Source organism: Pristiophorus japonicus, unplaced genomic scaffold, assembly GCF_044704955.1.
Source record: "Pristiophorus japonicus isolate sPriJap1 unplaced genomic scaffold, sPriJap1.hap1 HAP1_SCAFFOLD_764, whole genome shotgun sequence".
NCBI lineage: Eukaryota > Metazoa > Chordata > Chondrichthyes > Pristiophoridae > Pristiophorus > Pristiophorus japonicus.
The window spans coordinates 5,001-30,135 of record NW_027254681.1 but is presented as its reverse complement, the minus strand read 5'-3'; the positions used below and the strand labels follow the sequence as shown (position 1 = coordinate 30,135).

Here is a 25,135-nt window from a genome sequence, read left to right as displayed (position 1 = left end):
CTCGGCACTGTGACTGTCAGCCTAGATCAGTGGTTCTCAACCTTTTTGTGTTCGCGGCACACTTTCGAATAGTAGAATTTTTGGAGCACACTTGAAGGGATTAAAAGATGAACACAGGTTAAAAAAAAGCAAGTTTCAGAAAATTAAAAAAACATTTTATTAATCACAGTATATGAAGATATACAACATTGTACACATGTATGTTATTCATTATTTTTTATTCTGAAAGTAACAATAAAATAATAAACTATAATAATTCCTCACATTAATTATAGATTAATTCGTATTTTAATGTGATACTTGAGCCTGACGTTTTTTAGTTATGTCACTAATATTAGGACGTATAACCGATAAGGCGACTCTCATTTCGTGTTCAAGTTCGCTAAGTTTCTCCCATTTTTTGCATTTGATGTTCGTAAGAGTTGAGAATCCTAATTCGCAGAGATATGATGTTGAAAACTGCCTCAAAATTATCAAGGCTTTTTTTGATATTGCAGGATATTCTTCTTTCATAGAAATCCAGAAAGCATCAAGAGACATATCTGAATGTTTCATTTTAAGACCGCGGTCAATTCTTTTTCTTCTTGCAATGTAAAATCAAACTCTGACATACTAATTGGAGAAAATAGATTTCTCACCCAATCATACTTCTCTACATCCAAAGATGGAAAATATTTTTTGATGTTGTCTTCCAGTGATACCAAATGCTCGATCACGATAGGAATAACCTTTTTAATACTGTGATTTGGTATCAAAGGGAACATTTCAAGATTTTTTTCTGTTGCTCTCTTTTTCCAGATAGAAATGTTTTTCTGAAAAGCTAATAGCTTGTCTGTAGCGGTAAGAATGTTTTCATTTTGCCCTGCATACTGGTATTAACTGGTGTTAAGACAATTAAATATACCTGCCAAATATGCTAACTTAGCACATCACATTTCACTCTTAAGGTATTTGCAAAAGGTATCTTTGACTTCTCTTTCAAAAAATGCTGACAATTCTTCTTTAAGTTCAAATACACGACATAAGACTTTTCCCCTTGAGAGCCATCTTACCTCTGTATGCAAAAGTAAACATTCACGCTGTGCATCCATAGCTTTGCAGAGCTGTTTAAACAAGCGAGTTTTTAAAGTTCTTGATTTTATATAATTTACAATATTAACAACTTGATCGAACACAGATTTTAATTCTAGCGGTAATGTCTTTGCAACAAGTGCTTCTCTGTGCAAAAAAGCAATGGGTGAATAATATTCAAATCTTCTAAATATGAATTCACAGAATCAAATATGTCTTGACCTCTAGTATTTTCTAGAAATTCTCAACAGCACAGAAATTGGTTCAATATCTCGTTTTCATGAATGAAGCGAACAAATGCGAATAATTGTGCTTTACCACTAATGTCAGTGGACTCGTCGATTTGCAAGGCAAAATTCGAGTTTGTAAGTTTCTCAGCTACATTTTCTTCAATGTTAGATGACATACCATTTATCCTTCTCCGAATTGTATCGTCAGACAGCGGAATTTTTGCAATTTCTTGTTCCTCTTCATCACCATTTTACAATTTTATGACATGCAGGCAAAATAAGTGACTGAGCTACAGTATGAGGCTTCATTTTCTGCACTATTAATTCAGCAACTTCATAAACAGCAATCTGAACCTTATCTGACACCTTAACATTCTTTTCAAAATATTTCACTTGTTTTGATTGCATTGCCATCAATCTCCTAAAATAACTCTGTTATCTTTTGCACATGCACATCTTTTGTTGCAAGGTGTGCATGTTTCGGAGTAAAATGACGTTTCAATTTAGTGGGAACCATTGCACTGTTCGACAGTTTTTCGCCGCACACAACACACAGTGGAATGGAGCATTCTTCTTCTCCTGTTCATGAAAAACCGAACCTCAAATAATCCTCCATATATTGACGAAGAATTTTGGATTTTTTAGGATTTGGTTTGGCAACCACTTGTACTGGCGTTGGTTGTAGGCCTACTAGTGCCACTTGCAATGGCACTGTCACTGATATCTCCTTGCTCATTTTTATGTTTTTTTATGATGAATTTGTCCAATGGGGGGGACAAACTTTATTCGTCTGAGTGATCCAAACTCCAGACAGAAATGAACTGAGTCTTCCAATTTCCAAACTCCAGAGAGTCCAGACAGAAAGGAACCTAGAGTTGAACAGGAAGTATTGATTTTGACGATGGTCAAAATATGCTAAAAGCCAACTCTCAAAAATCAAAGGAACGACTAGGGCGGCTAGGCCAGGTCAAATTGGATGCCGCATACATCAAAGGAGGCGCTAATTGGCGCTATATCAGGTCAAAGCGTCAAAGATGCTGCAGTCCCGGCCACACATCAAGCTGCAGATCAATAAACAAAAATAACAAAATATAAATAAGAATGTGGTTAAATGTAATTAAATAGTTTTTGACATTTTATTATAAAAACTACACTTTTTACTGCATATGTGTTAGACTCGTCTTTCATTTCGTTAATCCAAATTAATAATCAAATTTTAAGCTTTTCACATGAACAATTTAATACTATTATTTTGGATTGGGGATGGCCATGGTCCAAGTGCCCCCCCCCACTCCCCCGGCTATGCCCTTGGTATAGACGCACATACACACACAAACGTAAATATACATACACACACGCACACACAGTCTCATTCGATGGTAGGCACACGCACTTCTCTATTAGTAATAGGAGGGAGTAAGGGAGTGGGAGAGGTGGGGGTGCGTGGTGGTGGTGTCGAGTACTCAAAGGAAACACATTTTTCCAAAGGATTTTGTTCTGAGTATGGACATTTAAATTGTTTGTGTGTGTTGTCTCTTGTCATTATTACTTGTACAACTCTAGAACATAGTTTTTTTGATAATAGTAGAGATAAATAGATAGTTATTTGTCAATATTGGCAATGTTTACTACAGCAGTGGCATCATACATATAGGTAGATGACCTATGTGTCTGTCTGTCTGTCTGTCTCTCTCCCCCTCCCCTTCTGTTTCAGAGTTAAATGGTTTGTGTTTCATTGTGAAATCAGCTAAAGTCCACCATACTTTTACACAATTTGGCGGCACACCTGTGAAAGGTTCACGGCACACCAATGTGCCGCGGAACACTGGTTGAGAACCACAGGACTTGAACCGACAACCTTCTGACTTAGAAGCAACAGTGCTACCCACTGAGTCATAGCTGACACTCTTTGCAATCAGGATTCTTCTGCCCTGTAAACTAACCCACACAACCCAGAGAGAATCTTTCCCAATACAACCAGAGTAACTCCAACTTATTCCACTGCCATTGTATACAATAATCACAGTCTTTTATTATTACTTACCTGCAACTTTACCTGTGTGTGGCTTGTTCACTTGGGTTTATAGATCCACGGGAACATCTTCACAATATGGACTCAAATCCAAAGAAAATGTTCACAGAAAATATAATAATATTGAATTGTCAAATCACGATTTATTAATCATACCAAGTCCTTTAGTTCAATTTGCCGCAGACCAAGGGAACATAAGCGTAACCAATCATTGAGGTTAATGGCACAGAATAAGCCCATTCGGACCAACAAGTCCATACCGGTGTTAATGCTCCTCATGGACCTCCTCCCACATCTTCATCTCACCCCATCAACATTTCCCTCAATTCCTTTCTCCCTTATGTGTTTATCGAGCTCCCCTTTAAATGCATCTATGCTATTCGCCTCAACTACTCCTTGTGATAGCGAGTTCCACATTCTCACCACTCTCTGGGTAAAGAGGTATATCCTGAATTCCCCATTGGATTTATTAGTGACTGTCTTATATTTATGGTCCCATTTGTATGCTATTTTAGGGGAGTTAAAAAGCCATTTATAATAACCAGGCTAATGGGTACATCAAATTTGATACTTGGTTTTAAGTAACTCTGCAATAATAATGCATATAGGGTTATTTTCAGACGAATATTGTATTATTCTTACAGAAATTCATCATCCACAAAGTTAATAAGATCCACAGAAAATTAATTAGCCATTTCACATAATTTTGATGATGTAGCCCTATTTTATACATCCTTTGGCATATAGTTATATATTGATGCTGACATTGTGAATTGAATTATCTTTAGCTAAACTATTGCTATAATATTTCTCATTCGCCTTCTGGACTCAACATCAAGTTCAACAATTTCAGACCATAACCTCTGCCCATATTTTTTCAGATGGAAACTGTTGATGATTCTGCTATTTCCATTTACACCCTATCTTGACCCATCTTTTCTTCCTTTACTTTTCCAATTACCAGCTCCTTTTGTCTTGCACCATCATCCCTTTTGTCATTGAATTACTCCTGCCTCCCACCCTATCACAGACCTTCTCTTTGCTCTTTCCTCCCCTCTCCCCTTTCCCTGCCTCTGTGCTTGCCTAAAACCTGCTACATCTCTAACCTTTTCCAGTTCTGACAAAAGTTCATCAACCTGAAACGTTAACTCTGTTTCTCTCTCCACAGGCGCTGCCTGATTGCTGAAAGTTTCCAGCATTTTCTGGTGTTTTGTTATCCTCCCGCTCTTCCCTTGGAGAATGGTGTGATGTGATGGAAGGATTGCCAGGCTGATTAACAGTCTGCCAGAGTGTTGCTGTTGTTGTTTTTGTACCTTGACACTCTTACCTTGCAGAATAATAGAGCAGGTGTAGGGGGGAAGAGCCCACTGCACCAGGCCAGGAGCAGCAAAAGGTAATGTAAAGCTTTGCTCGGAAATGGTGTTAGATTCTCAACATGTGGCGGATACTGCTCTATAGTGTATGAGAGCAGTGCCCAACCTTTTAGAGCAGGTCATATCCACATGACATCAACATTGAGTGGACAGCCCCAAAAATACAATGCTTCAAAATTTATGGTTGCTGCACATTAAAAATATACTCACCCCCAGGACAATTCCTTATCATTTGTTTTTTCTCCTTGTTAATTATTCACGCCTCCACTGAGATAGTTTTACTGCCTGGCCTGGTTCACATCTGCTTTCACTGACTGTCTTGTTTTGCCTTATGTTACCTTTATTGCTTTACTTTGCCTAATCTAGCCTAGTCTAGTCAAATCTAGGCAATGCAAGCCAAGTCAAGTCAAGTCAAGTCAAGTCAAGTCTAGTCAATGCAAGTCAAGTCAATGCAAGTCAAGTCAAGTTAAGAGTTAAGTCAAGACAAGCCAAGCCGTCAAGTCTATCAAGCCAAGTCAAGCCTTGTATAGGCAATTGTTTCAGCAGAGATTATAAATTCTTCTAAAAGGGGTATTAGATTTGTTTCCTAAGTGGGAGGGGGGAGTGATAAAGAGCAAGGGGAGCAGACAAGAAAGTTGAATAAAAATAGAAACATAGAAACATAGAAAATAGGTGCTGGACTAAGCCATTCGGCCCTTCGAGCCTGCACCACCATTCAATATTACCATGACTGATCATGCAACTTCAGTACCCCATTCCTGCTTTCTCTCCATATCGCTTGATCCCTTTAGCTGTAAGGGTCACATCTAACTCCCTTTTGAATATATTTAACGAACTGGCCTCAACAACTTTCTGTGGTAGAGAATTCCACAGGTTCACAATTCTCTGAGTGAAGAAGTTTCTCCTCATCTCGGTCCTAAATGGCTTACCCCTTATCCTTAGACTGTGATCCCTGGTAGATAGCTCATATGGAGATAAAGAACACATTAACTTAGTGAGCTACAGGCCTGTCTGTGTGCTGTAAGATTGGATGTGGCTGAGCGACGAGGAAACACTGTCCATCCTCTCTGGGTGTGTGATCTAAAATTGGCCGCATGAATTTCCTAACCTGCAATTATCTCGTGCACTTGCAAACTATCTGTCAAAGGTCTCCTGGTGACGTTCCAAGAAAACCAGGGCGTTTCCCCAGAGTCATCTCACTAGAAGCACAATAAACTGTCAGCAGTTTGTGGGCTATTGACAGCCTTGTAGAGCACAGTCAGCAAATTTTCAAAGCACTTCATTATCGGAAGAGTTCTCAGGCCTTTCCACACTAAGTGAATCCAGATGTTCATTATAATCACTGTATTATTCTTTCCACTATTCACCATCACCTACATGTTTGTTTGATTAATTCACTTGTGCATTAGCATCTACGGGAACATATGGAGTGAAAGAATTAAAAAATAAAAATGGCTTCACTGATGTTCTGCCCAACATGTGAACACTGAACTTGGAGAAATAGTGATTTATTAATTTCCTTGATAATTCGAGATATTGGGTTAATTTGGTTATAACATCCTGACTTCCCAAAGCCATCTACAATGTACAATTCATGAGTGTGATGGAACACTCTCCAGTTGCCTGGATGAGTGCAGCTCCAACAACACTGAAGAAGCTTGACACCATCCAGGACAAAGCAGATCCACCACCTTCAACATTCACTCCTTCCACCATCAGCGCACCGTGGCTGCAGTGTGCACCATCCACAAGATGCACTGCAGCAACTCGCCAAGGATTTTCGACAGCACCTCCCAAACCCAAAACCTCTACCACCTAGAAGGAAAAGAGCAGTGGACATATGGGATCAGCATCACCTGCAAGTTCCCCACCAAGTCACACACCATCCTGACTTGGAAATATATTGCCGTTCCTTTATAGTTTCTGGGTCAAAATCCTGGAACTCCTTCCCTAACAGCACTGTGGGAGTGCCTTCACCACACGAACTGCAACGGTTCAGGAAGGCGGCTCACCACCACTTTCTCAAGGGCAATTAGGGATGGCCAATAAATGCTGGCCCTGCCAGCAATGCCCACATCCCAGGAACGAATAAAAAAACAATGTAACTGAATCTGCTTCATCTCAGTTTGTATTCTGTGCTAATCGGATGATCTATCTTCGAATATATTCAATTGCAAATTTGTTGCCATCCAGCCAACTGTTGCTCGAACCCGTGAGCAGGGCGGAACACACACAGGGCAGATGTATGGCACTGGAAGAGATCGCACTGATTGGAATCCACCGCTTGTGCTGGTGAGAAAATCCCAATAACCGGATTAAAGCCTTAATAGGGGATAGAGCAACGTCCTCGGGAAGCAATAAGTGCTGGTCTGCTATTTTCTTCAGCAGTACCTCAGAAGTTAGAGCTTGAGCCATCATTGTGATGGGACCACACATACTTTTCCGTACGGAGCCAGGTGTGGAAGGAATGGGTCTTCCTCAACACCCAGTGCCAGACTCAAATGTGACCGAGACATGATCTGAACTGTGGAAGTAAAAGGGCATTATATGTCTGCAGCACAGAATTGTAGCAATTTAATGAAATGTCAGGGACTGATTCCTATTAAAAAAAATAATCTCTCAACATCTAATCCCTGATGTGGCCACATAAATTCCAAAATCTAACAAAATGTGCATAAAATTCCCTTCTTCGCTATTTATCACTAATTTGAGTCAATCCATCGACAAAATAGAGGAAGGAAAGGATTTCAGGGGAACCCTTACTGAACAACCCCATGATGTCGTAAAGTCATACAGGTTAAACACAAACTGAGCAAATATCCTAATGTCATTGATTGCAATTATATCAAATCAAGGTTTCTGCAGGGAACGGATGGTTTCAGTTTAATCCAGACACATGTAGCAATACCACAATGCAGCAACTGTCGATATGGAGACACGTGGGAGCAACATGGCCCATCATATATCTTTGTTAATTTCATACCTGTAGGTTTTGGGGTTGATTGATGTTGTTATTGTGTTCGTAAGCACTCTAGTAATGACTCCACGAGGCAAGGTATTGTACTTGAACTGTGGTGACCTTAGTCCATTTATTACAGCTCCTGAGTGAGGGTACAGCACGGTGAGTTCCCTTTTATACCTGGTTACCTGTCGTGTACAGGTGACCCCGAGGTTGCACCCTCTGGTGGTACAAACATAGTATATACAATGTGAAGGTACATCCAGTCGTCTTATGTAACTGTACATTGAGTGTACAGGAAGTATACTTATGTTATACAACACAAGAGTTGTGACTGTTAAATAAGGATCGATCGAGCCGTCTACAGAGGGAGGAAATTGGAAAGTCAATTGCAATAAAGAAGACACATCTGTCGGGAACAATTTTAACCTCAGCCGTCCATCGGGAAACAAACTGTGATCGGATGCAACGCCTGTTTTATACCCCTGCTGATTTTACTCTCCAGAATAGAGAGTAATACTGAGCAGGTTTGGAACCAGTGTTGCTTCGATTCCTACAGAACCATAGAAATTTACAGCATAGAAGAAGGCCATTCGACCCATCGTGTCCACATGCCAGCTGACAAAGAGTTATCCAGCCTAATCCCATTTTTTAGCTCTTGGTCCGGAGCCCTGTAGGTTACAGCACTTCAAGGGCACATCCAAATACTTTTTAAATGCTGTGTTTCTGCCTCTACCACCCTTTCAGGCAGTGAATTTCAGACCCCCACCTCCCTCTGTGTTTAGAAATTTCCCCTCAAATCCCCTCTAAACCTCCTACCACTTATGTTATTTGATCCCTCTGCTAAGAGAAAGAGATCCTTCCTGTCCACTCTATCTAGGCCGCTCATAATTGTATACGCCTCATTAAGATCTCCCCTCAGCCTCCTCTGTTTCAAAGAAAACAACCTCAACCTATCCAATCTTTCCTAATAACTAAGCTTCTCCGTCCAGGCAACATCCTAATAGATCTCCTCTGTACGCCCTTCAGTACAATCACATCTTTCCTGTAATGCGATGACCAGAACTGCACGCTGTGGCCTAACCAGTGTTTTATACAGTTAAAGCATAACCTCCTCCCTGCTCTTATACTCTATGCTTCGGCTAATAAAGGAAAATATCCCGTATACCTTCTTAGTATCCTGTATGCCTTCTTATCCCATGGGTTCCCAACCAGACACTCAGACTAAAATTGCACCCGCCTGCAATCTTGGTGGGGGGGGGGGAAATTGCGGTCAGAGGCTTCCTTTGTACGAACGCCTCCAATCCGAAAAAAATCTATGAAAGTACCTGGTGGTCCAGGAGGAACATAAAATTCCAGTCGGAGGCCTAGATTTGCTGCGCAGCGCATGGGAAGATGTCTTTCAGGTATGTACATACATGCTGGAGTCAAGTGGCCTGGGCCACCAATCACTATGGAGTATTCTCATTAATAATAATGGGAGCTGTTTATATGGACTCCCATTACTGTTAATGAGGAAAACCCCCTAAAACACTGAAACACAGCATAATAAATAAAAAAACACCTCACTTATTTAAAATTAATTGCATTTAAATGTAATTAAATATTTCTTGCAGTTTTATTTAATGTGTTTTAATAGAGTTAAAAATGAACTTACCTTAATGGACAGGGTTTTTAATATAACAATGAGTGTTTAAATTTAATTTTTTAAGTTTTATAAGTATTATGCTGGTAAAAGTAAGCTATGCGCCAGGTGTAAAAGTTTGAAGGACATTCGCTGGGCATGAGTGAGACAAATAGCCCAAACTCTCCCCCGCACAGATGTCATTCTCCTGGAAATGCGGAGGATCTGTCAGGAGAAATCATGACAGATCGCAAAAGCCGGTTCTCGGTGCATGGCATCACGTCCCGAAAACCAACTTTTGCGAGGCCTCACTGGGTCAGTGCTCACTTCGTACGCACCTGGCAAGGCCTGAATTTACAGCACATTAATCTATTTATCTCTCTATCTATCTCTCTATCACCTTGTTAGTCTATCTGTCTATTAATCTATCTGTCTTTCTATCTATATCTCTTTCACTCTGTCCATCTATTAATCAATCCCCCCATATATCTAACTATCTCTATATCTATCTTTCTATCTGTCTAACTATCTATCTATCAATCACTCTGTCTGTCTATCTATCGATCTGTCTGTCTGTGTCTGTATCTCTGTCAAATTCTTTATCACTCTCTCTGTCTATTAATCTATCTATATGTATGTCTGTCTGTCTGTCTGTCTGTCTGATCTACCTATCTATCCATCACCCTGTCTGTCTATCTGTGTATCTGTCTGTCTCCCTCTGTCTGTCTGTTATTCTATCTATCTAGCAATCAATCTAACTGTCTGTCCATCTATCTATCTGTCTGTCTGTCTGTCTATCTGTCTGTCTATCTATCAATCTAACGAGCTCTCCATCTATCTATCTAGCTGTCTCTCCATATAGCTACATTTAACTATCTATCTATCTATCTGTCCATCTATCTATCGAGCTGTGTCTCCATATAGCTACATCTATCTGTCTGTCTGTCATTCTGTCTCTCTGTCTGTCTGTCCATCTTGTGTTCCTTTGCCCCAATGTCAAAGAAAATAACTTTCATTTGTATGGCATCTTCATAACCTCAGGGAGGTCCAAAGCGCTTTACAGACAATGAAGTACTTTTGAAGTGTAGTCACTGTTATAATGTAGGAAACACTGCACACAATTTCTGCACATTAAGATCCCACAAACAATTATAAAATAAATGATCAGAGGATCTGTTTAGGTGTTGGTTGAGGGATAACATTTGGCCATGAAACCGGGGAGAATTCCCTTGCTCTTCTTCAATTAGTGCCATAGGATGTTTTATGTCTACCTATGAGGTCCTTGTTTTAACCTCTGATCTGAAAGACGGCACCTCTGACAGCGCAGCACTCTCTCAGTGTGCTCAGAGTGACACCAGTACTCGGAGTGTCAGTCTGGATTACATGCATAAAGTTCTGGAGTGGGACTTGAACCCACAACCTTCTGACTGGGAGGTGAGTATGCTTCCCATGAAGCAAGGCTGACAGTATGGTTTAAGTTGAAGTGTTATGTGCTTTGGAAATAATGCTTCCATACACTTTTTAAAAAATTATCTTTATTGGTCTCCATGAGGTCCCCATCAAATATTTTGTTCCAAGGAGAAGAGACTAAGCGGCCGAAATTGCCCCGTGCCTGGTACTGAGGCACACGTCGATTACTCCGGAAATGTAGCGCCCGGCGAGACAGGCGGCTACATCTCCCAAAATTAGCCTCTTTAGAAAAACATTTGTTCGATACGGTAACGGGCGCTCACGGGGCGCAAGAGCGTGCTCGACACTCTGCACCGTGCTCAGCACATCAGCACCGCGCGGCCTGTTGACAACCCGGCCGAAACAGCGCCCGCCATTATCATGCGGCTGCAAAGTCGGCCGACAAACAAAGACGGGCGGGACGCCCCAGCCACCACAGCTCTGCAACCAGTAAAGCTGTCGGTGGCATCGGCCCGCGCCAACCTCGCTCCCGCGGGGCAATTTCCCACGTGGGGCGCAAAGGGGTCAGTGCGTACGTCGATGATCTCATCGCCCTGTGTGCTGACGCCCGGGGCAAATATTACGGGGCGCGGCGCAATCCTATTTGTGCCGCCATCATCCCGCGGACAATACCGGGCGGTCGCTCCCGTTACCTGCCCCCGGGCGATAACCTTTTAGTGTCCGGTTAGCACCTCTGGGAGACACTAATGGGCATTTTTGAGAGGGCAATTTTAGCCCCTAAGTTTTCTCAGTCCTTCCTCATAACTCTGACACTAAAATGAATCAGCTTAATCCAGTTACACCGGTCTGAACTCGTGGGTTGTTTGTTTATGATTTGGAAGACAACTATCATAAAAATATGTGGCTTGACGTGATTTGTGGCTAGCTTGTCATTTGACCAGAAGTGTCAACATTTATAAAATATTATTACTCATCGGAACAACTCAGTTACTGTAAATGTAAAAGCACACCCTGATGTCAGTGTATTAATCACACTGAGATCAGGATGTATTTTCACATTTATACATACACACAGACACATTCACGTACACACTCCTATATATGTTTGCAGACATATGCATTATACAAGTACTCATGATTATAACTTGTATTTATATAGAGCCTTTAATGCACATGTAAGTGCATATTCTCTTTTCCTCTTTACTCCCTCCCTCTTCCCTTGGGTCATTCAGTGCTTTAGCCACGAGCTTTTACCTCTGGAACCTGGGTTCAAAGAAGTCTGGATTAATGGGATGATAGTCTCCTCTGTGTTCTAGCTGTAAAAGTCTAATGTGACATGAATTTGGAGCCGTCTCCATTCAGTTCTGAGAGGGCACAGGCTCACAGCATAAATCCATCCCCCCCAATACAGTAATAATAATTGATACCGAGTTAATAATCTTACCCAGATACGGAACAGGATTGCTGGCATGTGGAAAATATCACACTGGAGCAGTTCTGAGGTTGGACCTGATGCATATTGATGGATCGATGTACAGGGAGAGTTAATCTGCAACCCATCTTGCTGTACCTGACCTGGGAGTGCTTGATGCTGATACCAGATGACAAAATTGAAATAAAATGTAAAATCCACCCAAAAACATTTAAGAAAAGAAACACAAGCTTATGACAAATAATTCACTGCTAATGGTTACACGATAAAACAAGCACGATACCACAACTGCTGGAAATCTGAAATAAAAGCAGAACGTGTTGGAAACACTTAGCTGGTTGGACAGTATCTGTGGAGAAAGCAGGAAAGCTGATGCTTGAAGTCTTATGACCCTTCGTCTGAATGATAAAGGTCAAAAGACGAGGGCCGATTGCAATAAGACATCTTTACTCTCATACTCAAATCCTCTTGTAATAAAGGCCGACATAGTATTTGCTTTCTTAATTGCTTGCTGTGGCTGCATGTTAACTTTCAGTGATTCATGCACAAGGACACCCAGGTCCCTCTGAACACCAACATTTCCCAATCTCTCACTATTTAAATAAAACTCTGTTTTTCTATTTCTCCGATCATCGTGACTAACATTTCTCCACATTATATTCCATTTGCCATGTTCCTGCCCACTCAGTTAATCTATCTATACCCACTTGAAGCCTCTTTGCATTCTCCTCACAACGTACATTCCCACCTAGCTTTGTACCATCAGCAAACTTGGATATACAGGTTGAAACTCCCTTATCCAGCACCCTCGGGACCTGGCCTGTGCCGAATGAGGGATTTTCCCAGACATGGGGAGGTCACGTGTTATAAGGGCAGCAAAGCTATACAAACTGTTTTTACCACTTCATTGGTGTCAATCATTGGTCAAAAATTGTCTTCATTTCTGTGTCATAGCGACCTAGCACACACATTATTGTGTATATTAAGTGTATTTTTTACAACTTTCATGAACTCCGATTACTGGCCTGACCCTGTGATCCACCGTGAAGTTGCACTGCCGGACCGGCGGAGTTTGCAGTGGAACGGAGCGGTCATGGATATCGGGGCTGGCTGGCTGGGGGCTGGGAGTGCAGCAGAGAGGAAGGCTGCGGAGGGGGATGGAATCTGCGATGGTGGAAGAGATCACGGAGTCGGGAGCCCGGTGGAGTTTGCAGTGAAGCGGTCGGGGATATCGGGGCTGACTGGCTTGTGGCTGGGAGTGTGGCAGAGAGATCATTGGGGGAGGGTGCGGGGCAGTGGATCACGGGATCAGGCCAGTGAATGTGGGAGTTGGCAGCGAAGAAGGACTTCAGTTTGTTCATGCCGGAGGACTCGGTCGCGTTCTGCCCATGCGCTCCCGGCGGCGGGAATGATGCCGAACGAGGGGTGGTGCCGGATAAGGGAGTCACGGGTAAGGGAGGTCCAACCTGCATTACATTTGCTCCCCTCATAGAAAGAAAGAAAGAAAGAAAGAAAGATTGATTTTTGAATTCTGAGCAAAGATCTACGCACTTGAAATTAAACCGACTATTTCGCACATTTCCTGTATATTGCCAACAATGTCGATTAATGTGTAACATTTGGTTTCGAGTCAGTTGAAAGTGTTTCCAGTCAAGTGAACAGCACTTGGTCCAATCAGCATTGTCACATCAGTAAAGGACTCAACCGACCTGTTCTGTCCACCAGGAAGTGAAATAGGGACAGGCGCTGCTCTCTCAGGATGGTACCACTGACACTTACCGCGGTAGCTGTTTGCTTATTTACAACTGTGGGTGAGGACCACTTTCTCATATAATTTCTTTTTAAATTACAGAAAGAAGGCAACAAGCGATTGTCATAGAAAATCAGATCAAGATAAAAGAGATGATGTTATTATATATATTGTGTCGAGTCTGAGAGTTTCTCTTTACTTCCTCCTCAATGTGATTTAAAACTGAGACGAGGAGAAATTTATTTTCTCAGAGGGTTGTAAATCTGTGGAATTCGCTGCCTTACAGAGCTGTGGAAGCTGGGACATTGAATAAATTTAAGACAGATATAGACAGTTTCTTAACCGATAAGGGAATAAGGGGTTATGGGGACCGGGCAGGGAAGTGGAGCTGAGTATTAAATGGTGGAGCAGGCTCGAGGGGCTGTATGGCCTACTCCTGCTCCTATTTCTTTTGTTCTTATGTTCTTATGTTCTTTTCTCAGTTGAGCCCCAGGGTTTTACTATCCAGACAGAAAACAGTCGGATAAATGTGAACATCGGAGACATCGCATTTTTTTCAGTGCAGCCGTCAGCTGGGGTGCAGAGTGGGAGCTGGAACTTCGGGGAGACAGTTATCGGTCAGTGGGTCGGTACAACTGAGGTTATAACTAGTGAATACAGAACACGGGCTGTGTTATTCCTCGCGAGCGGATCGCTCCTGCTGAAGTCAGTGACAGTTTCGGACAGTGGAGAGTACACTGTCAGCATGTTAACAAACAGCGGCAGTCAAGCAACAGCAACCATCACTCTGCATGTACTTGGTGAGTGAAACCTTTTTGTGGGGAGAGGGTTGTTCATCAACTATTTCATTGCATTCATGTCACAAGTCACCAGGTATATAAGCAGTTTCGGCGCAAAACTAAATCAGCTCAAATTTTCCATTGCTTGTGATCGCCTGCGAGAAAAATTGTGATCCGTCAAATTTCAGTTTCACTGATCCACCGGAGAGCTGGGCTATTTGCCCAGGTACTGCCCAGCGACTGCCGTAGGGTCTTCTTTTGCAGCGTAAGGGTTTAAATGAATATTGAAATATTTTTTTTAAATTATTTAAGCATAAAAAATATTTAAATTAGTTATAGGTTATTTTAGTCTCTTTAAAACATTTACGTTTATTTTTCAAAGTATTAACTATTACATAAGATTACGTAAGGCTATATGGCACAGAAACAGGCCATGCGGCCCAACCAGTCCATATCGGTATTTATGCATAATAGCCACAGTAGTGGCTACACTCACAGTGCACAGAATATTTCATCAACTTTTCACAAACAAGCAACATTATAACATAAGAACATAAGAAATAGGAGCAGGAGTAGGCCCCTCGTTCCATTCAATATCATAGCTGATCTTGGACCTCAACTCCACTTTCCCGTCCTATCACCATATCCCTTAATATCCAAAAATCTATCAATCTTTGTCTTCAATATACTCAATGACTGAGACGCCACCATTCTCTGTGGTAGATAAACTCAAAGGATCTCCACCCTGAGAGTGAAGACATTTCTCCTCATTTCAGTCCCAAATGGAGGAGCCCTTATTCTGAGATTGTGACCTCTGGTTCGAGACTACCCAGCAGGGGAAACATCCTCACTGCCTCTACCCTGACAAGCACTGTAAGAATTTTGTGTTTCAATGAGACTGTAAAGTCCTGTCCCCTCAGTACAGATTCACACGAGGCATGTAGTGAAGTCAAGGTCACTCTGGACCTGCACCTTTTATTTCCCAGCTCTGGAATGCTGCACTTGCCTGAGACCTGTGCTTATATACCTGTCTCTTGCACGTGCACCCCTGGTGGTAAGGTATGCTGGTGGTTACAGGTCATATGTTATTACAGTCATGTATAGCATGTTGGGATATAGTTATATATAATAATGTAAGATACATGACATCACCCTCCACCAAGATCTTATTGTCTTTATAAGTTCAATCTCTCAGGTGGTCTACGCTCTCGCGTAGAGTGTCTGAGTTGTGGTTCAGTTGTTTGCCTTGGTATCTGTTTTTCTTTGGGTGTGGTTGCTGGTATCTCACCTGGGCTGTCTGTTTTGATTGGTGTGATTGTTGTTGACTCGCCTGGGCTGTATGTTGGGATTGCCCTTTCCTCAGGTTGTTCCCTCTGTCTGTCCACCAGGTGTGGTGCAAGTTCCACATTGTAGTCTGCCTCTGGTTCCGCAGTGTTGTTGGTAAATCTGCTTTTGACTTGGTCTACATGCCTCCGGCAGGTTTTGCCATTGTCCATTTGTACTACCAGTAGCCTGTTTCCTTCCTTGCCCGTTACTGTCCCTGCAAGCCATTTGGGACCCCTGCCATATTTTAGTACAAACACTTTGTCTTCTATCTCATTCCATCACCCCCTCGAATTTCTGTCATGGTACTCAGTCAGCTTACGGCGCTTTGACTCAACGATTTCGTGCATGTCTGGGAGGATTAATGAGAGCCTTGTTTTTAAAGTCCTTTTCATCAACAGTTGCACGGGGGGGATCTCAGTCAGTGAGTGCGGACGAGATCTGTATGCCAGCAGCAGTCGCGACAGGCGACCCTGCACCGTGGGACCTTGAATTTTAAGCATGCCTTGTTTAATGATTTGCACTGCTCTCTCCACCTGGCCATTGAAGGCCGGCTTGAACGGTGCCGTCTTGACGTGATTTATGCCGTGGTCAATTATAAAGTCTTGGAATTCTGCACTGGTGAAGCATGGACCATTGTCACTGACTAATATGTCAGGGATTCCGTGCGTTGCAAACATGGTTGCGAGGCTCTCCACAGTGGTGGAGGTTGTGCTCAAGTTTAAAATGGTGCATTCGATCCACTTTGAAAATGCATTTACAACTACAAGGAACATTTTGCCCATGAATGGGCCCGCATAGTCGACGTGCACCCGCGACCACGGATTGGTAGGCCAGGGCCAGGGGCTCAGTGGAGCCTCCCTGGGGGCACTGCTGAGTTGGGCACAAATGGTGCACCTTCGGACGCAGAGCTCCAAGTCCGCGTCAATACCAGACCACCAGACGTGGGATCTGGCTATGGCCTTCATGAGAACAATCCCCGGGTGCTCGCGGTGGAGCTCCCGGACAAATGCGTCTCTGCCTCGCCAGCATGAGTGCCCACCGTTGAATTCGCGCTGAGGCGTTGCCGTTTATTGCCTTGCTCTCGGATAGGAGGGACGTGAGGGGCTTGTGGTCGGTTTCTAACGTGAACTTGGCCCCGAAAAGGTATTGGTGCATCTTTTTGACACCGTACACGCACGCGAGCGCCTCCTTCTCTACCATTCCGTACCCACGCTCCGCCCACGAAAGTGACCTGGAGGCATAAGCTATGGGTTGTAATTTGCCCGCACTATTGACATGTTACAAAACGCACCCGACCCCATACGCTGACGCATCGCATGTGAGAACTAGCTTTTTACCTGGGTCAAAGAAAGTCAAAACACTGTTGGAACACTGAAGGTTGCGTGCCTTATTGAAGGCGCGTTTCTGGGCGTCCCCCCAAAACCAATTGCACCCCTTTCTGAGTAGCACGTGGAGAGGCTCCAGCAGCGTGCTTAAGTTCTGCATAAAGTTCCCAAAGTAATTGAGTAGCCCAAGAAAGGCGCGCAGTTCTGAGACATTCCGGGGCCTGGGTGCCAGGCGAATTGCTTCTGTTTTGGACTCTGTTGGGCGGATTCCATCAGCGGCAATCCTTCTGCCCAAAAATTCAACCTCGGGTGCGAGAAACAGGCACTTGGATTTCTTGACTCGTTGGCCTACCCGATCCAACCACTTTAGTACTTCCTCCAAATTACGGAGATGGGAGTCGGTGTCCCTGCCCGTGATAAGTATGTCGTCTTGAAATACAACCATCCCCGGGATGGACTTGAGCAGACTCTCCATGTTGCGCTGCAATATGGCAGCTGCCGACCTGATGCCGAATGGGCATCGATTGTACATGAAAAGGCCTCGATGTATGTTGATGGTGGTGAGTAGCTTGGATTCCTCGGTCAATTCCTTCGTCATATACGCAGATGTGAGGTCTAGTTTTGAGAAAAGTTTACCTCCAGCCAATGTGGCAAATAAGTCCTCCGCTCTGGGCAGCGGGTACTGGTCCTCTAGGGAGACTCTGTTTATGGTAGATTTGTAGTCCCCACAGATTCGTACGGATCCATCAGGCTTCATGACTGGGACGATGGGACTTGCCCAGTCGCTAAATTCCACAGGTGATTAATGTCTTCCCGCAGAAGCCTGTCTAGTTCGTGTTCAATCTTTTCCCTAATCACATAGTGTACAGCTCTGGCCTTGTGATGGACCGGTCTAGCATCCTGTGTGATTTTGACTTTGGCCCCTTTGAAAGTGCCCACACCTGGCTGAAAGAGATGTTCAAATTGCTTTCTAACTGTTGAGCAGGAGGTCCGTTCCTCTCATGACATGGCATGGACATCATCCCATTTCCAGTTTAGTTTTGCCAGCCAGCTCTCCGGGGACAATCCACAGGGGAAGTCGGTTCACTGTCCCTTTGTGTGTGACAGAGAGTATGGCGCTGCCGAGGACTGGTACGATTTCTTTGGTATAGGTCCTTAGTTTGGTGTCGACCCTTGTGAGTTTTGGTCTGTCTCTTTTATGCGGCCACAGTTGTTCAAATTGTTGAGCGCCCATGAGAGATTGACTCGCTCCTGTATCCAGCTCCATGTTGACAGATATCCCATTGAGTAGGACTCTCATCATTATAGGAGGCGTCCTGTCGTAGGAGCAGCGGCCATTGATCGTGTTGACCCACTGTACATCGGTATCCCGGGTACTGTTCCCACCATCTTCTGGTCCGCTTTCCCACCCATCCGATTCGTATACCAGCCAAGCTGCCATTTTTTTTGCACATGCGGGCCAAATGCCCTATATATTCACAGTTCCTGCAAACAGCCTGCTGAAATCTACATTCTCTCGAGTGCCCACCCTCACACCTCCAGCACAGACTGCTTGCAAAAAATGAGCTGCGTCTGGCTGATCTCTCTTGAGCTTCTCTCAGTTTGTAGTTGATTGCTCGCATTGTGGGTTGATGAGATGTGAACGGCCGTTCCTGTGGCCCTTGATGGCTTCTGTTGCCACTGCTTGCTGTCGAAAGCCTGTTCTGCCAGTTTTGTCTGTGTGTGGGGGTAGCAGCTTTTCGAATGCTGTGAACTCCTTGTTCCATTATTTCGTTAGTTGTCGTACCTGCATTGTAAATCAACCTCGTTTCTTCTTCCCCTACCAAGAATGTCTGTGCAACCAGTGCTGCTGCCTCTAAGGTCAGGTTCTTGGTCTCTATGAGCTTTTGGAATATGCTTGCGTGGCCTATTCCTTCAATGAAAAAGTCTCTCAGCATTTCTCTCCTCAGTTCATCGGAGAACTCACATAAATTAGCCAACCTCCGAAGTTCCGCCACGAAGTCAGGTATGCTCTGGCCCACACAGCGTCTGTAGTTGTAGAACCTGTGTCTGGCCATGTGTAGGCTGCTCGCTGGCTTCAGGTGGTCTCTTACAAGTGTGCTCAATTCTTCAAACGACTTGCTTGCTGGTTTCTTAGGTGCCAACAGATCCTTCATTAAAGCGTATGTTTTCGAGCCACAGCTGGTCAAGAGATGGGCTCTTCTCCTGTCTGCCGTATCATTGCCTAACCAGTCTTTGGTTACAAAGCTTTGCTGGAGCCGTTCTATAAAGTCCTCCCAATTGTCTCCCGCCTTGTACTTTTCATCTGATCCGTTGTTCGCCATTCTGTGGATTCTGTAATCCCATAACCCGCCGCCCTTGTAAAGTCCTGTCCCCTCAGTACAGATTCACACAAGGCATGTAGTGAAGTCAAGGTCACTCTGGACCTGCACCTTTTAATGCCCAGCACTGGAATGCTGCACTTGCCTGAGACCTGTGCTTATATACCTGTCTCTTGCAAGTGCACCCCCGATGGTAAGGTATGCTGGTGGTTACAGGTCATATCTTATTACAGTCATGTATAGCATGTTGGGATACAGTTATATATAATAATGTAAGATACATGGCAGAGACCACCTCTCATTCTTTTATACTCTAGAGAATATAGGACTAGTCTATTGCTACTGTCTGTTTTAGATGGATAGACAGACAGACAGACAGACAGACAGACAGACAGATAGATATATAGACAGTTGGATCTATAGATAGATATATTGAAAAAGAGAGATGAAAAGATCGACAGAAATAGTGAAAGAGAGATAGATAGATGGATTAATAGATAGACATAGACAGAGACTAGAGACAAATACATTCTATAGACTTGAGGCTAGATTTTCCATTATTTTTGCATGCATACCGCCCACTTAACGTCCATTTTAATGCTGAAACGAGGTCTAACGCCTATATATCACCCATTTAGCCACAAAATGGAAACTGACATCCATTTCTCGGAGACTCAATGCTGAGCGTTACTTTCGCCATGTATGTAATGCCAAGACAAAATAATACTGCCCACTCATTTTTTTTGGCGCGGAATCATCAGAATGGCTGAACCCAACGCCCATAATATCGGCCAGCGTCACTTTCAGCACCTCATACACATCTCGCTCACAATCTCGCTCGCCGAAAAAACCGCTCTGAAAAAGTTGAACTGTTCTGAACTAATCACAGCGGTGTGGATGTCATTTTGTAAATCGCAGGTCGTTTCATTGAGAAGGCTGCTTCAACTTCAGGGGAGTTTGGATTTATTCTGGAGTTCTTCTCAGGTGAAGTTACCATCTGAACAGACATCTTATCATATTATGGACGATTGGGTTTTACTGTAGGTGTCTTAGTGGGGAAATTTATTGCTTGTGAACAATCAGCATTATACTGTTATTGGAATGGGGCCAACCATTTCTCAGCCTGCATCGATGACAATGCAGATGCTGCAGAGTGCAAATATCACAACGTCTAATCCACAGCATTATGTGCCCAATCTAAGATGTGCCAGACTGATGAGGAGGTCCAGACCACACACCCCCTGCACTTACAGGGAGAAGCGGTCTTACCTCGACTTATCCGAGAACAGCTGCCTTCGCAGACTGTGCTTCCACAAAGTGACTATCAGTGAGATATGCCAGCTCATCAAGGCAGATCTGCAGCCTGCCAGCACCTTCAGGACATTACTGGACATCGAGGTCAAGGTCACCGTGGCACTGTCGTTCTACACGTCGAGTTCCTTTCAGGCCTTTTCGCTCGACATTTGCCCTATGTCTCAGCATGCCACATGTTGCTGCATTAGACAGGTCACTGAAGCCCTGTACACGCGTAGGATGGACTTTATCAGATTTCCTATGACCACGGAGTCTCAGACTAACAGGGCGGGAGCATTCTGCTGAATTGCTAAGTTCCCCAAGGTGCAGGGAGCAATACTGTATGCACATCGCCATGTGGGCACCTTCTCAGGAAGCAGAGGTTTTTCGCAACTGAAACGATTTCACTCCCTGAAGGTCCAACTAGTTGTCGACCACAACCAGATAATTACGGTCCAGCTATCTGAGACAATGCGCAACAAGGTTATGTTAAATAAAAAACATTTAATATAACCATTGGTCTGAAATCATAAGTATCACGGGCAAAAACACCCCACCCCCACCCCACATTTTAGAACATTGACATAATGTTGTGTATGCAATAACTCAATGGGCTTCAGACCGTGAACTCAATCAGGTGCGACCTGACTCTACTTTATTAGCTCTCGAATAACGGATTAAACATGGAGGCTTTCTTTATATACAAGGGTTGCAAGTGTGTGTCCATGACACAATGACCTCCGACGGGTCACTCCCCCTGGTGGCAGGTAAACCCGGGCATACATACATTGCACATGAATCAAATGGTCAACATGTGCAGCAAAGCAGAACACAAATGCAAAGCTGGAGGGTGGCCCCCTAGCCCCATACCTTACAACAAATTGCATACACTGAGATGAAGATATAATAAAGCCATCGCCTGTGGATATGCACCTCACTTCCCTTCCCCCCTGCCCTTCTCCCCACCTCTACCCCTTCCCCTCTTCGCTCCACGCCGCCTGGCTGAGGCGCTCCTCACGCCGTGCCTCATTGGGAGGGATGATGGCAAAGCCGGTGGTTTCATGGATCCGGGAGCGGGGGCTACTGAGATGGCAACATTCTCGGATCCAGAAGCAGGATCTTGCTCCTGCCTTTCAGGTGTTGTTGGCACTGGGGGTACGGAACCTGGGGTGGAGTGTCGCGCTCCGGGACCACTGGGAGGCCTGTGCCATGAGTGTTCCTGGATATCGCCTCCAGAGCTTCCGCCATCCATGGAACATACTCTGTCATGGTGCCGGAGATGCTGGCCAGCTGTCAGGATATGCCCCCCAATACATGTAGGATCTAGTCACCTATGTCTACAGTCCTCCTGGACAACTCTACCATGTCACCCCTCTCATCTGGCGCTCGTGGAGCAGACCTGCCGCGTCCACGAAACAGCCGCAGGGTTGGCACCGTCCTGGGGACAAATGGGGTGCCCTGTGGCGAGGTGCTTGGGCCCGGTACCTCCAGAGTGGAGTTGGGAATGGCCGGAGGAGCACTAGGTGGCCTTGGGATGCAATGCTCCTCAAAGTCGGCGCTCTCATTTGTTGAGAACAGACCCAGCAGATTGGCGGGCGAGAATTGGACCTCCTCAGCACCAGATGTTGGATCGTCCAACGAGTCCGGCCCCGCCCCCCCACCTTCTGACCTCGGTGGTCTTGCCTGGGGACACGCTGCGTCTATAGGTAGTCTGGACTGAAGTACCTGAAGGTCATCATATCCATAGATTGGGTATGCAGGCAGCAGTCCCCCTGGTCCAACAATGTACTAATTGTGTAAAATAGCTGCAAAACACAAAGGAGGTTATTAGAGGAGAAGTGGGTGCCAGGATCACAAGGTCAGTCCGGTGCTACACACAGCTTATGCATGACAAAAGCACCACCGTTATCAACATCATCACAGACATCATATTTCATGCCCATCAACACATTCTGCATTGCAATTATTCTCATGAGGCCAGCATTATTTATGGAACAATACATACATTATTGGTCAGATATGAGTGGGTGTGGCATCTATTGACACAATGGTGTATACTTTACTCACGTGGCATCACTTCAGGGTCTGCAGCTGTCTGCATGGCCGTCCGGGGGTGCATCCCCACGAGTGAGAGCACCCGCTCCTCCATGTCAGTGAGGTCATCCGTTCACCTCTGATTCCACCTATTCCTCGATAGCTTTTTCTGTAAAAGGTAACAGGATGACATGGCATGAGATCATTGCATGATATCATTGCTAGGTACTGTCACAGAGACTGATACAACACATAACCGACAGATGTAATCATGATTATTATGATAATTATAATTCTTTACCTAAAGACCTGCACCGTGACCACAGGCTTTGAGTACAACATTCCCGGTAAAAGTGAAAGACCTCAAATCTGCTGATAGTCACTCATGACTCTTACAAATCAAATTATTTAAATATATAAGCACATGTAAATAAATGTAATACTTACTCTTGCGGATCCCACAAGGTCGTTCCATCACTTTCGACATTGGTTGTCCTCGCACTCCTCGTTGGTCGCCGACGAGACCAGCTCTGCCCATACCTTTTGGGTGGGCTTCCCACGCCCTCCCTGGGTCAAATCACCCCAGCATGACTTGACTCCCTGCATGAGGGAGGCATTTGCCTCATCCGAGAACATCCTCGCTCTCTTGCATCCTCCCATTTGCTCCTCTCCCAGCTCACTGCTCTCGCCAGCATCAGTCTCCACAGCGTGCTGTGTCGCCTCCTCCTCTCCTTCCATTGTAGGCACCAAATTCGGGAAAATATCTGGCTGGTAAAAGCTAACTTTTTTTCCACAACTTTCTATATAGCTCAAAACTCTCCCTCCTACCTCCCAAAACAGCCAAACAAGCACACACACCACACCCACACATACCTTCACTCCCTCTCAGCTCCCTCTCTGTTTCCACTTATGTGCATGTAATGAGCCTTGACCTCCTGAATTGCGGGAAACGAGTGTTGCATGTCATTGCTAAGGACGCAACACTTTAGGGCAGAAGGTCAGAGAGATTTAACGCTAACGCCCATTTCAGATCGCTCGTGGTAACGCCCAATTTTTAAAATGGAGACATGGGGCTAGATTTTCCACTTTTGTACTTATCGCCCATAAATGGGCGTTATTTCTAGCGTGGTCAGATTGCCGGCTTCTCACCCATTCTCAAAGCACCTAGTCTCCATTTTTGAAAATGGATGTTACCGCGAGCGATATGAAATAGATGGTAGCGTTAAATCTCGAACTCACCCAAGGTTGAAGCACAGCAGCCTTTTAAAGGATGCGACATTTGATTTAGAACATGGCGTCCATAACACTATGATAAGTTCCGGTTAGTTCCACTTTTTCTGGACAGTTTTTTGGCTGAACGATATTGTGGGCGATATGTGTGCGAGGTGGTGAAAGTGACGCTGGGCGATCTCATGGCCGCTAGTTTCGGTAAATAGGCTCTTTACGACAAAAAAAGTGGGCGGGCGGTATTATTGAATCCCGGCGTTAAATCAGTGCGGAAAGTAACGTACTGATTTTAAAGATATTATGGACATTGATTTCGCCCATTCTGATGATTCCGCCCAAAAAAAGTGGGCGGGTGGTATTATTTTTTCCCGGCATTAAGCACATGGGGAAAGTAACGATCGGCGATACATTTCCAAAAAATGCCCGTCAGTTTCCATTGTGTGGCTAAATTGCCGACATATGGCCATTGTACATAATTTCAGCAGTAAAATGGGCATTAAACATGCAAAAAAGTGAAGGTTCTAGCCCATGGGGCTTTGACAGTGGGTGATGAGCCGGCGATCTGAAAACCCATATTTACAGCCCACGCCGGAAATAACGCCTATTTTTGGGCGATCTACACAAAAGTGTAAAATCTAGCCCATAGAGTGAAAGAGTGAAAGGAGAGATAGAGAGACGGACAGATAGATAGATGGACGGATGGATGGGTGGATGGATAGATAGATATAGTAGCATTGATAGAGATAGCTCGATATTTGGTGAGATGGATTAATAGACCGATAGACAGATGGATAGAAAAACTGATAGATAGATAGATAGATAGATCGCTTGAGATAGGCAGAGTGAAAGAGAGAAAGAGAGAGAGAGAGATACTCAGTCACACAGAAGACCAAAAGACTGACAGAGAGACAGATGCACAGATAGATAGATTGAAAGATAGATAGACAGA

General features: G+C 44.2%; 1 protein-coding gene across 1 annotated transcript in view; it reads left to right on the top strand.

The window, feature by feature from the left end:
* Positions 1–13,451: 13,451 nt before the first annotated feature.
* Positions 13,452–25,135, top strand: part of LOC139256793 (cell adhesion molecule CEACAM3-like) — a gene marked incomplete at its 3' end in the record, with an annotated part of 12,334 nt that continues 650 nt past the window's right edge. The window contains exons 1-2 of the mRNA XM_070874297.1: positions 13,452–13,581; positions 14,364–14,681. Coding sequence (XP_070730398.1) covers positions 13,452–13,581; positions 14,364–14,681 — 448 coding nt within the window. The remainder of the gene's footprint in view (positions 13,582–14,363; positions 14,682–25,135) is intronic.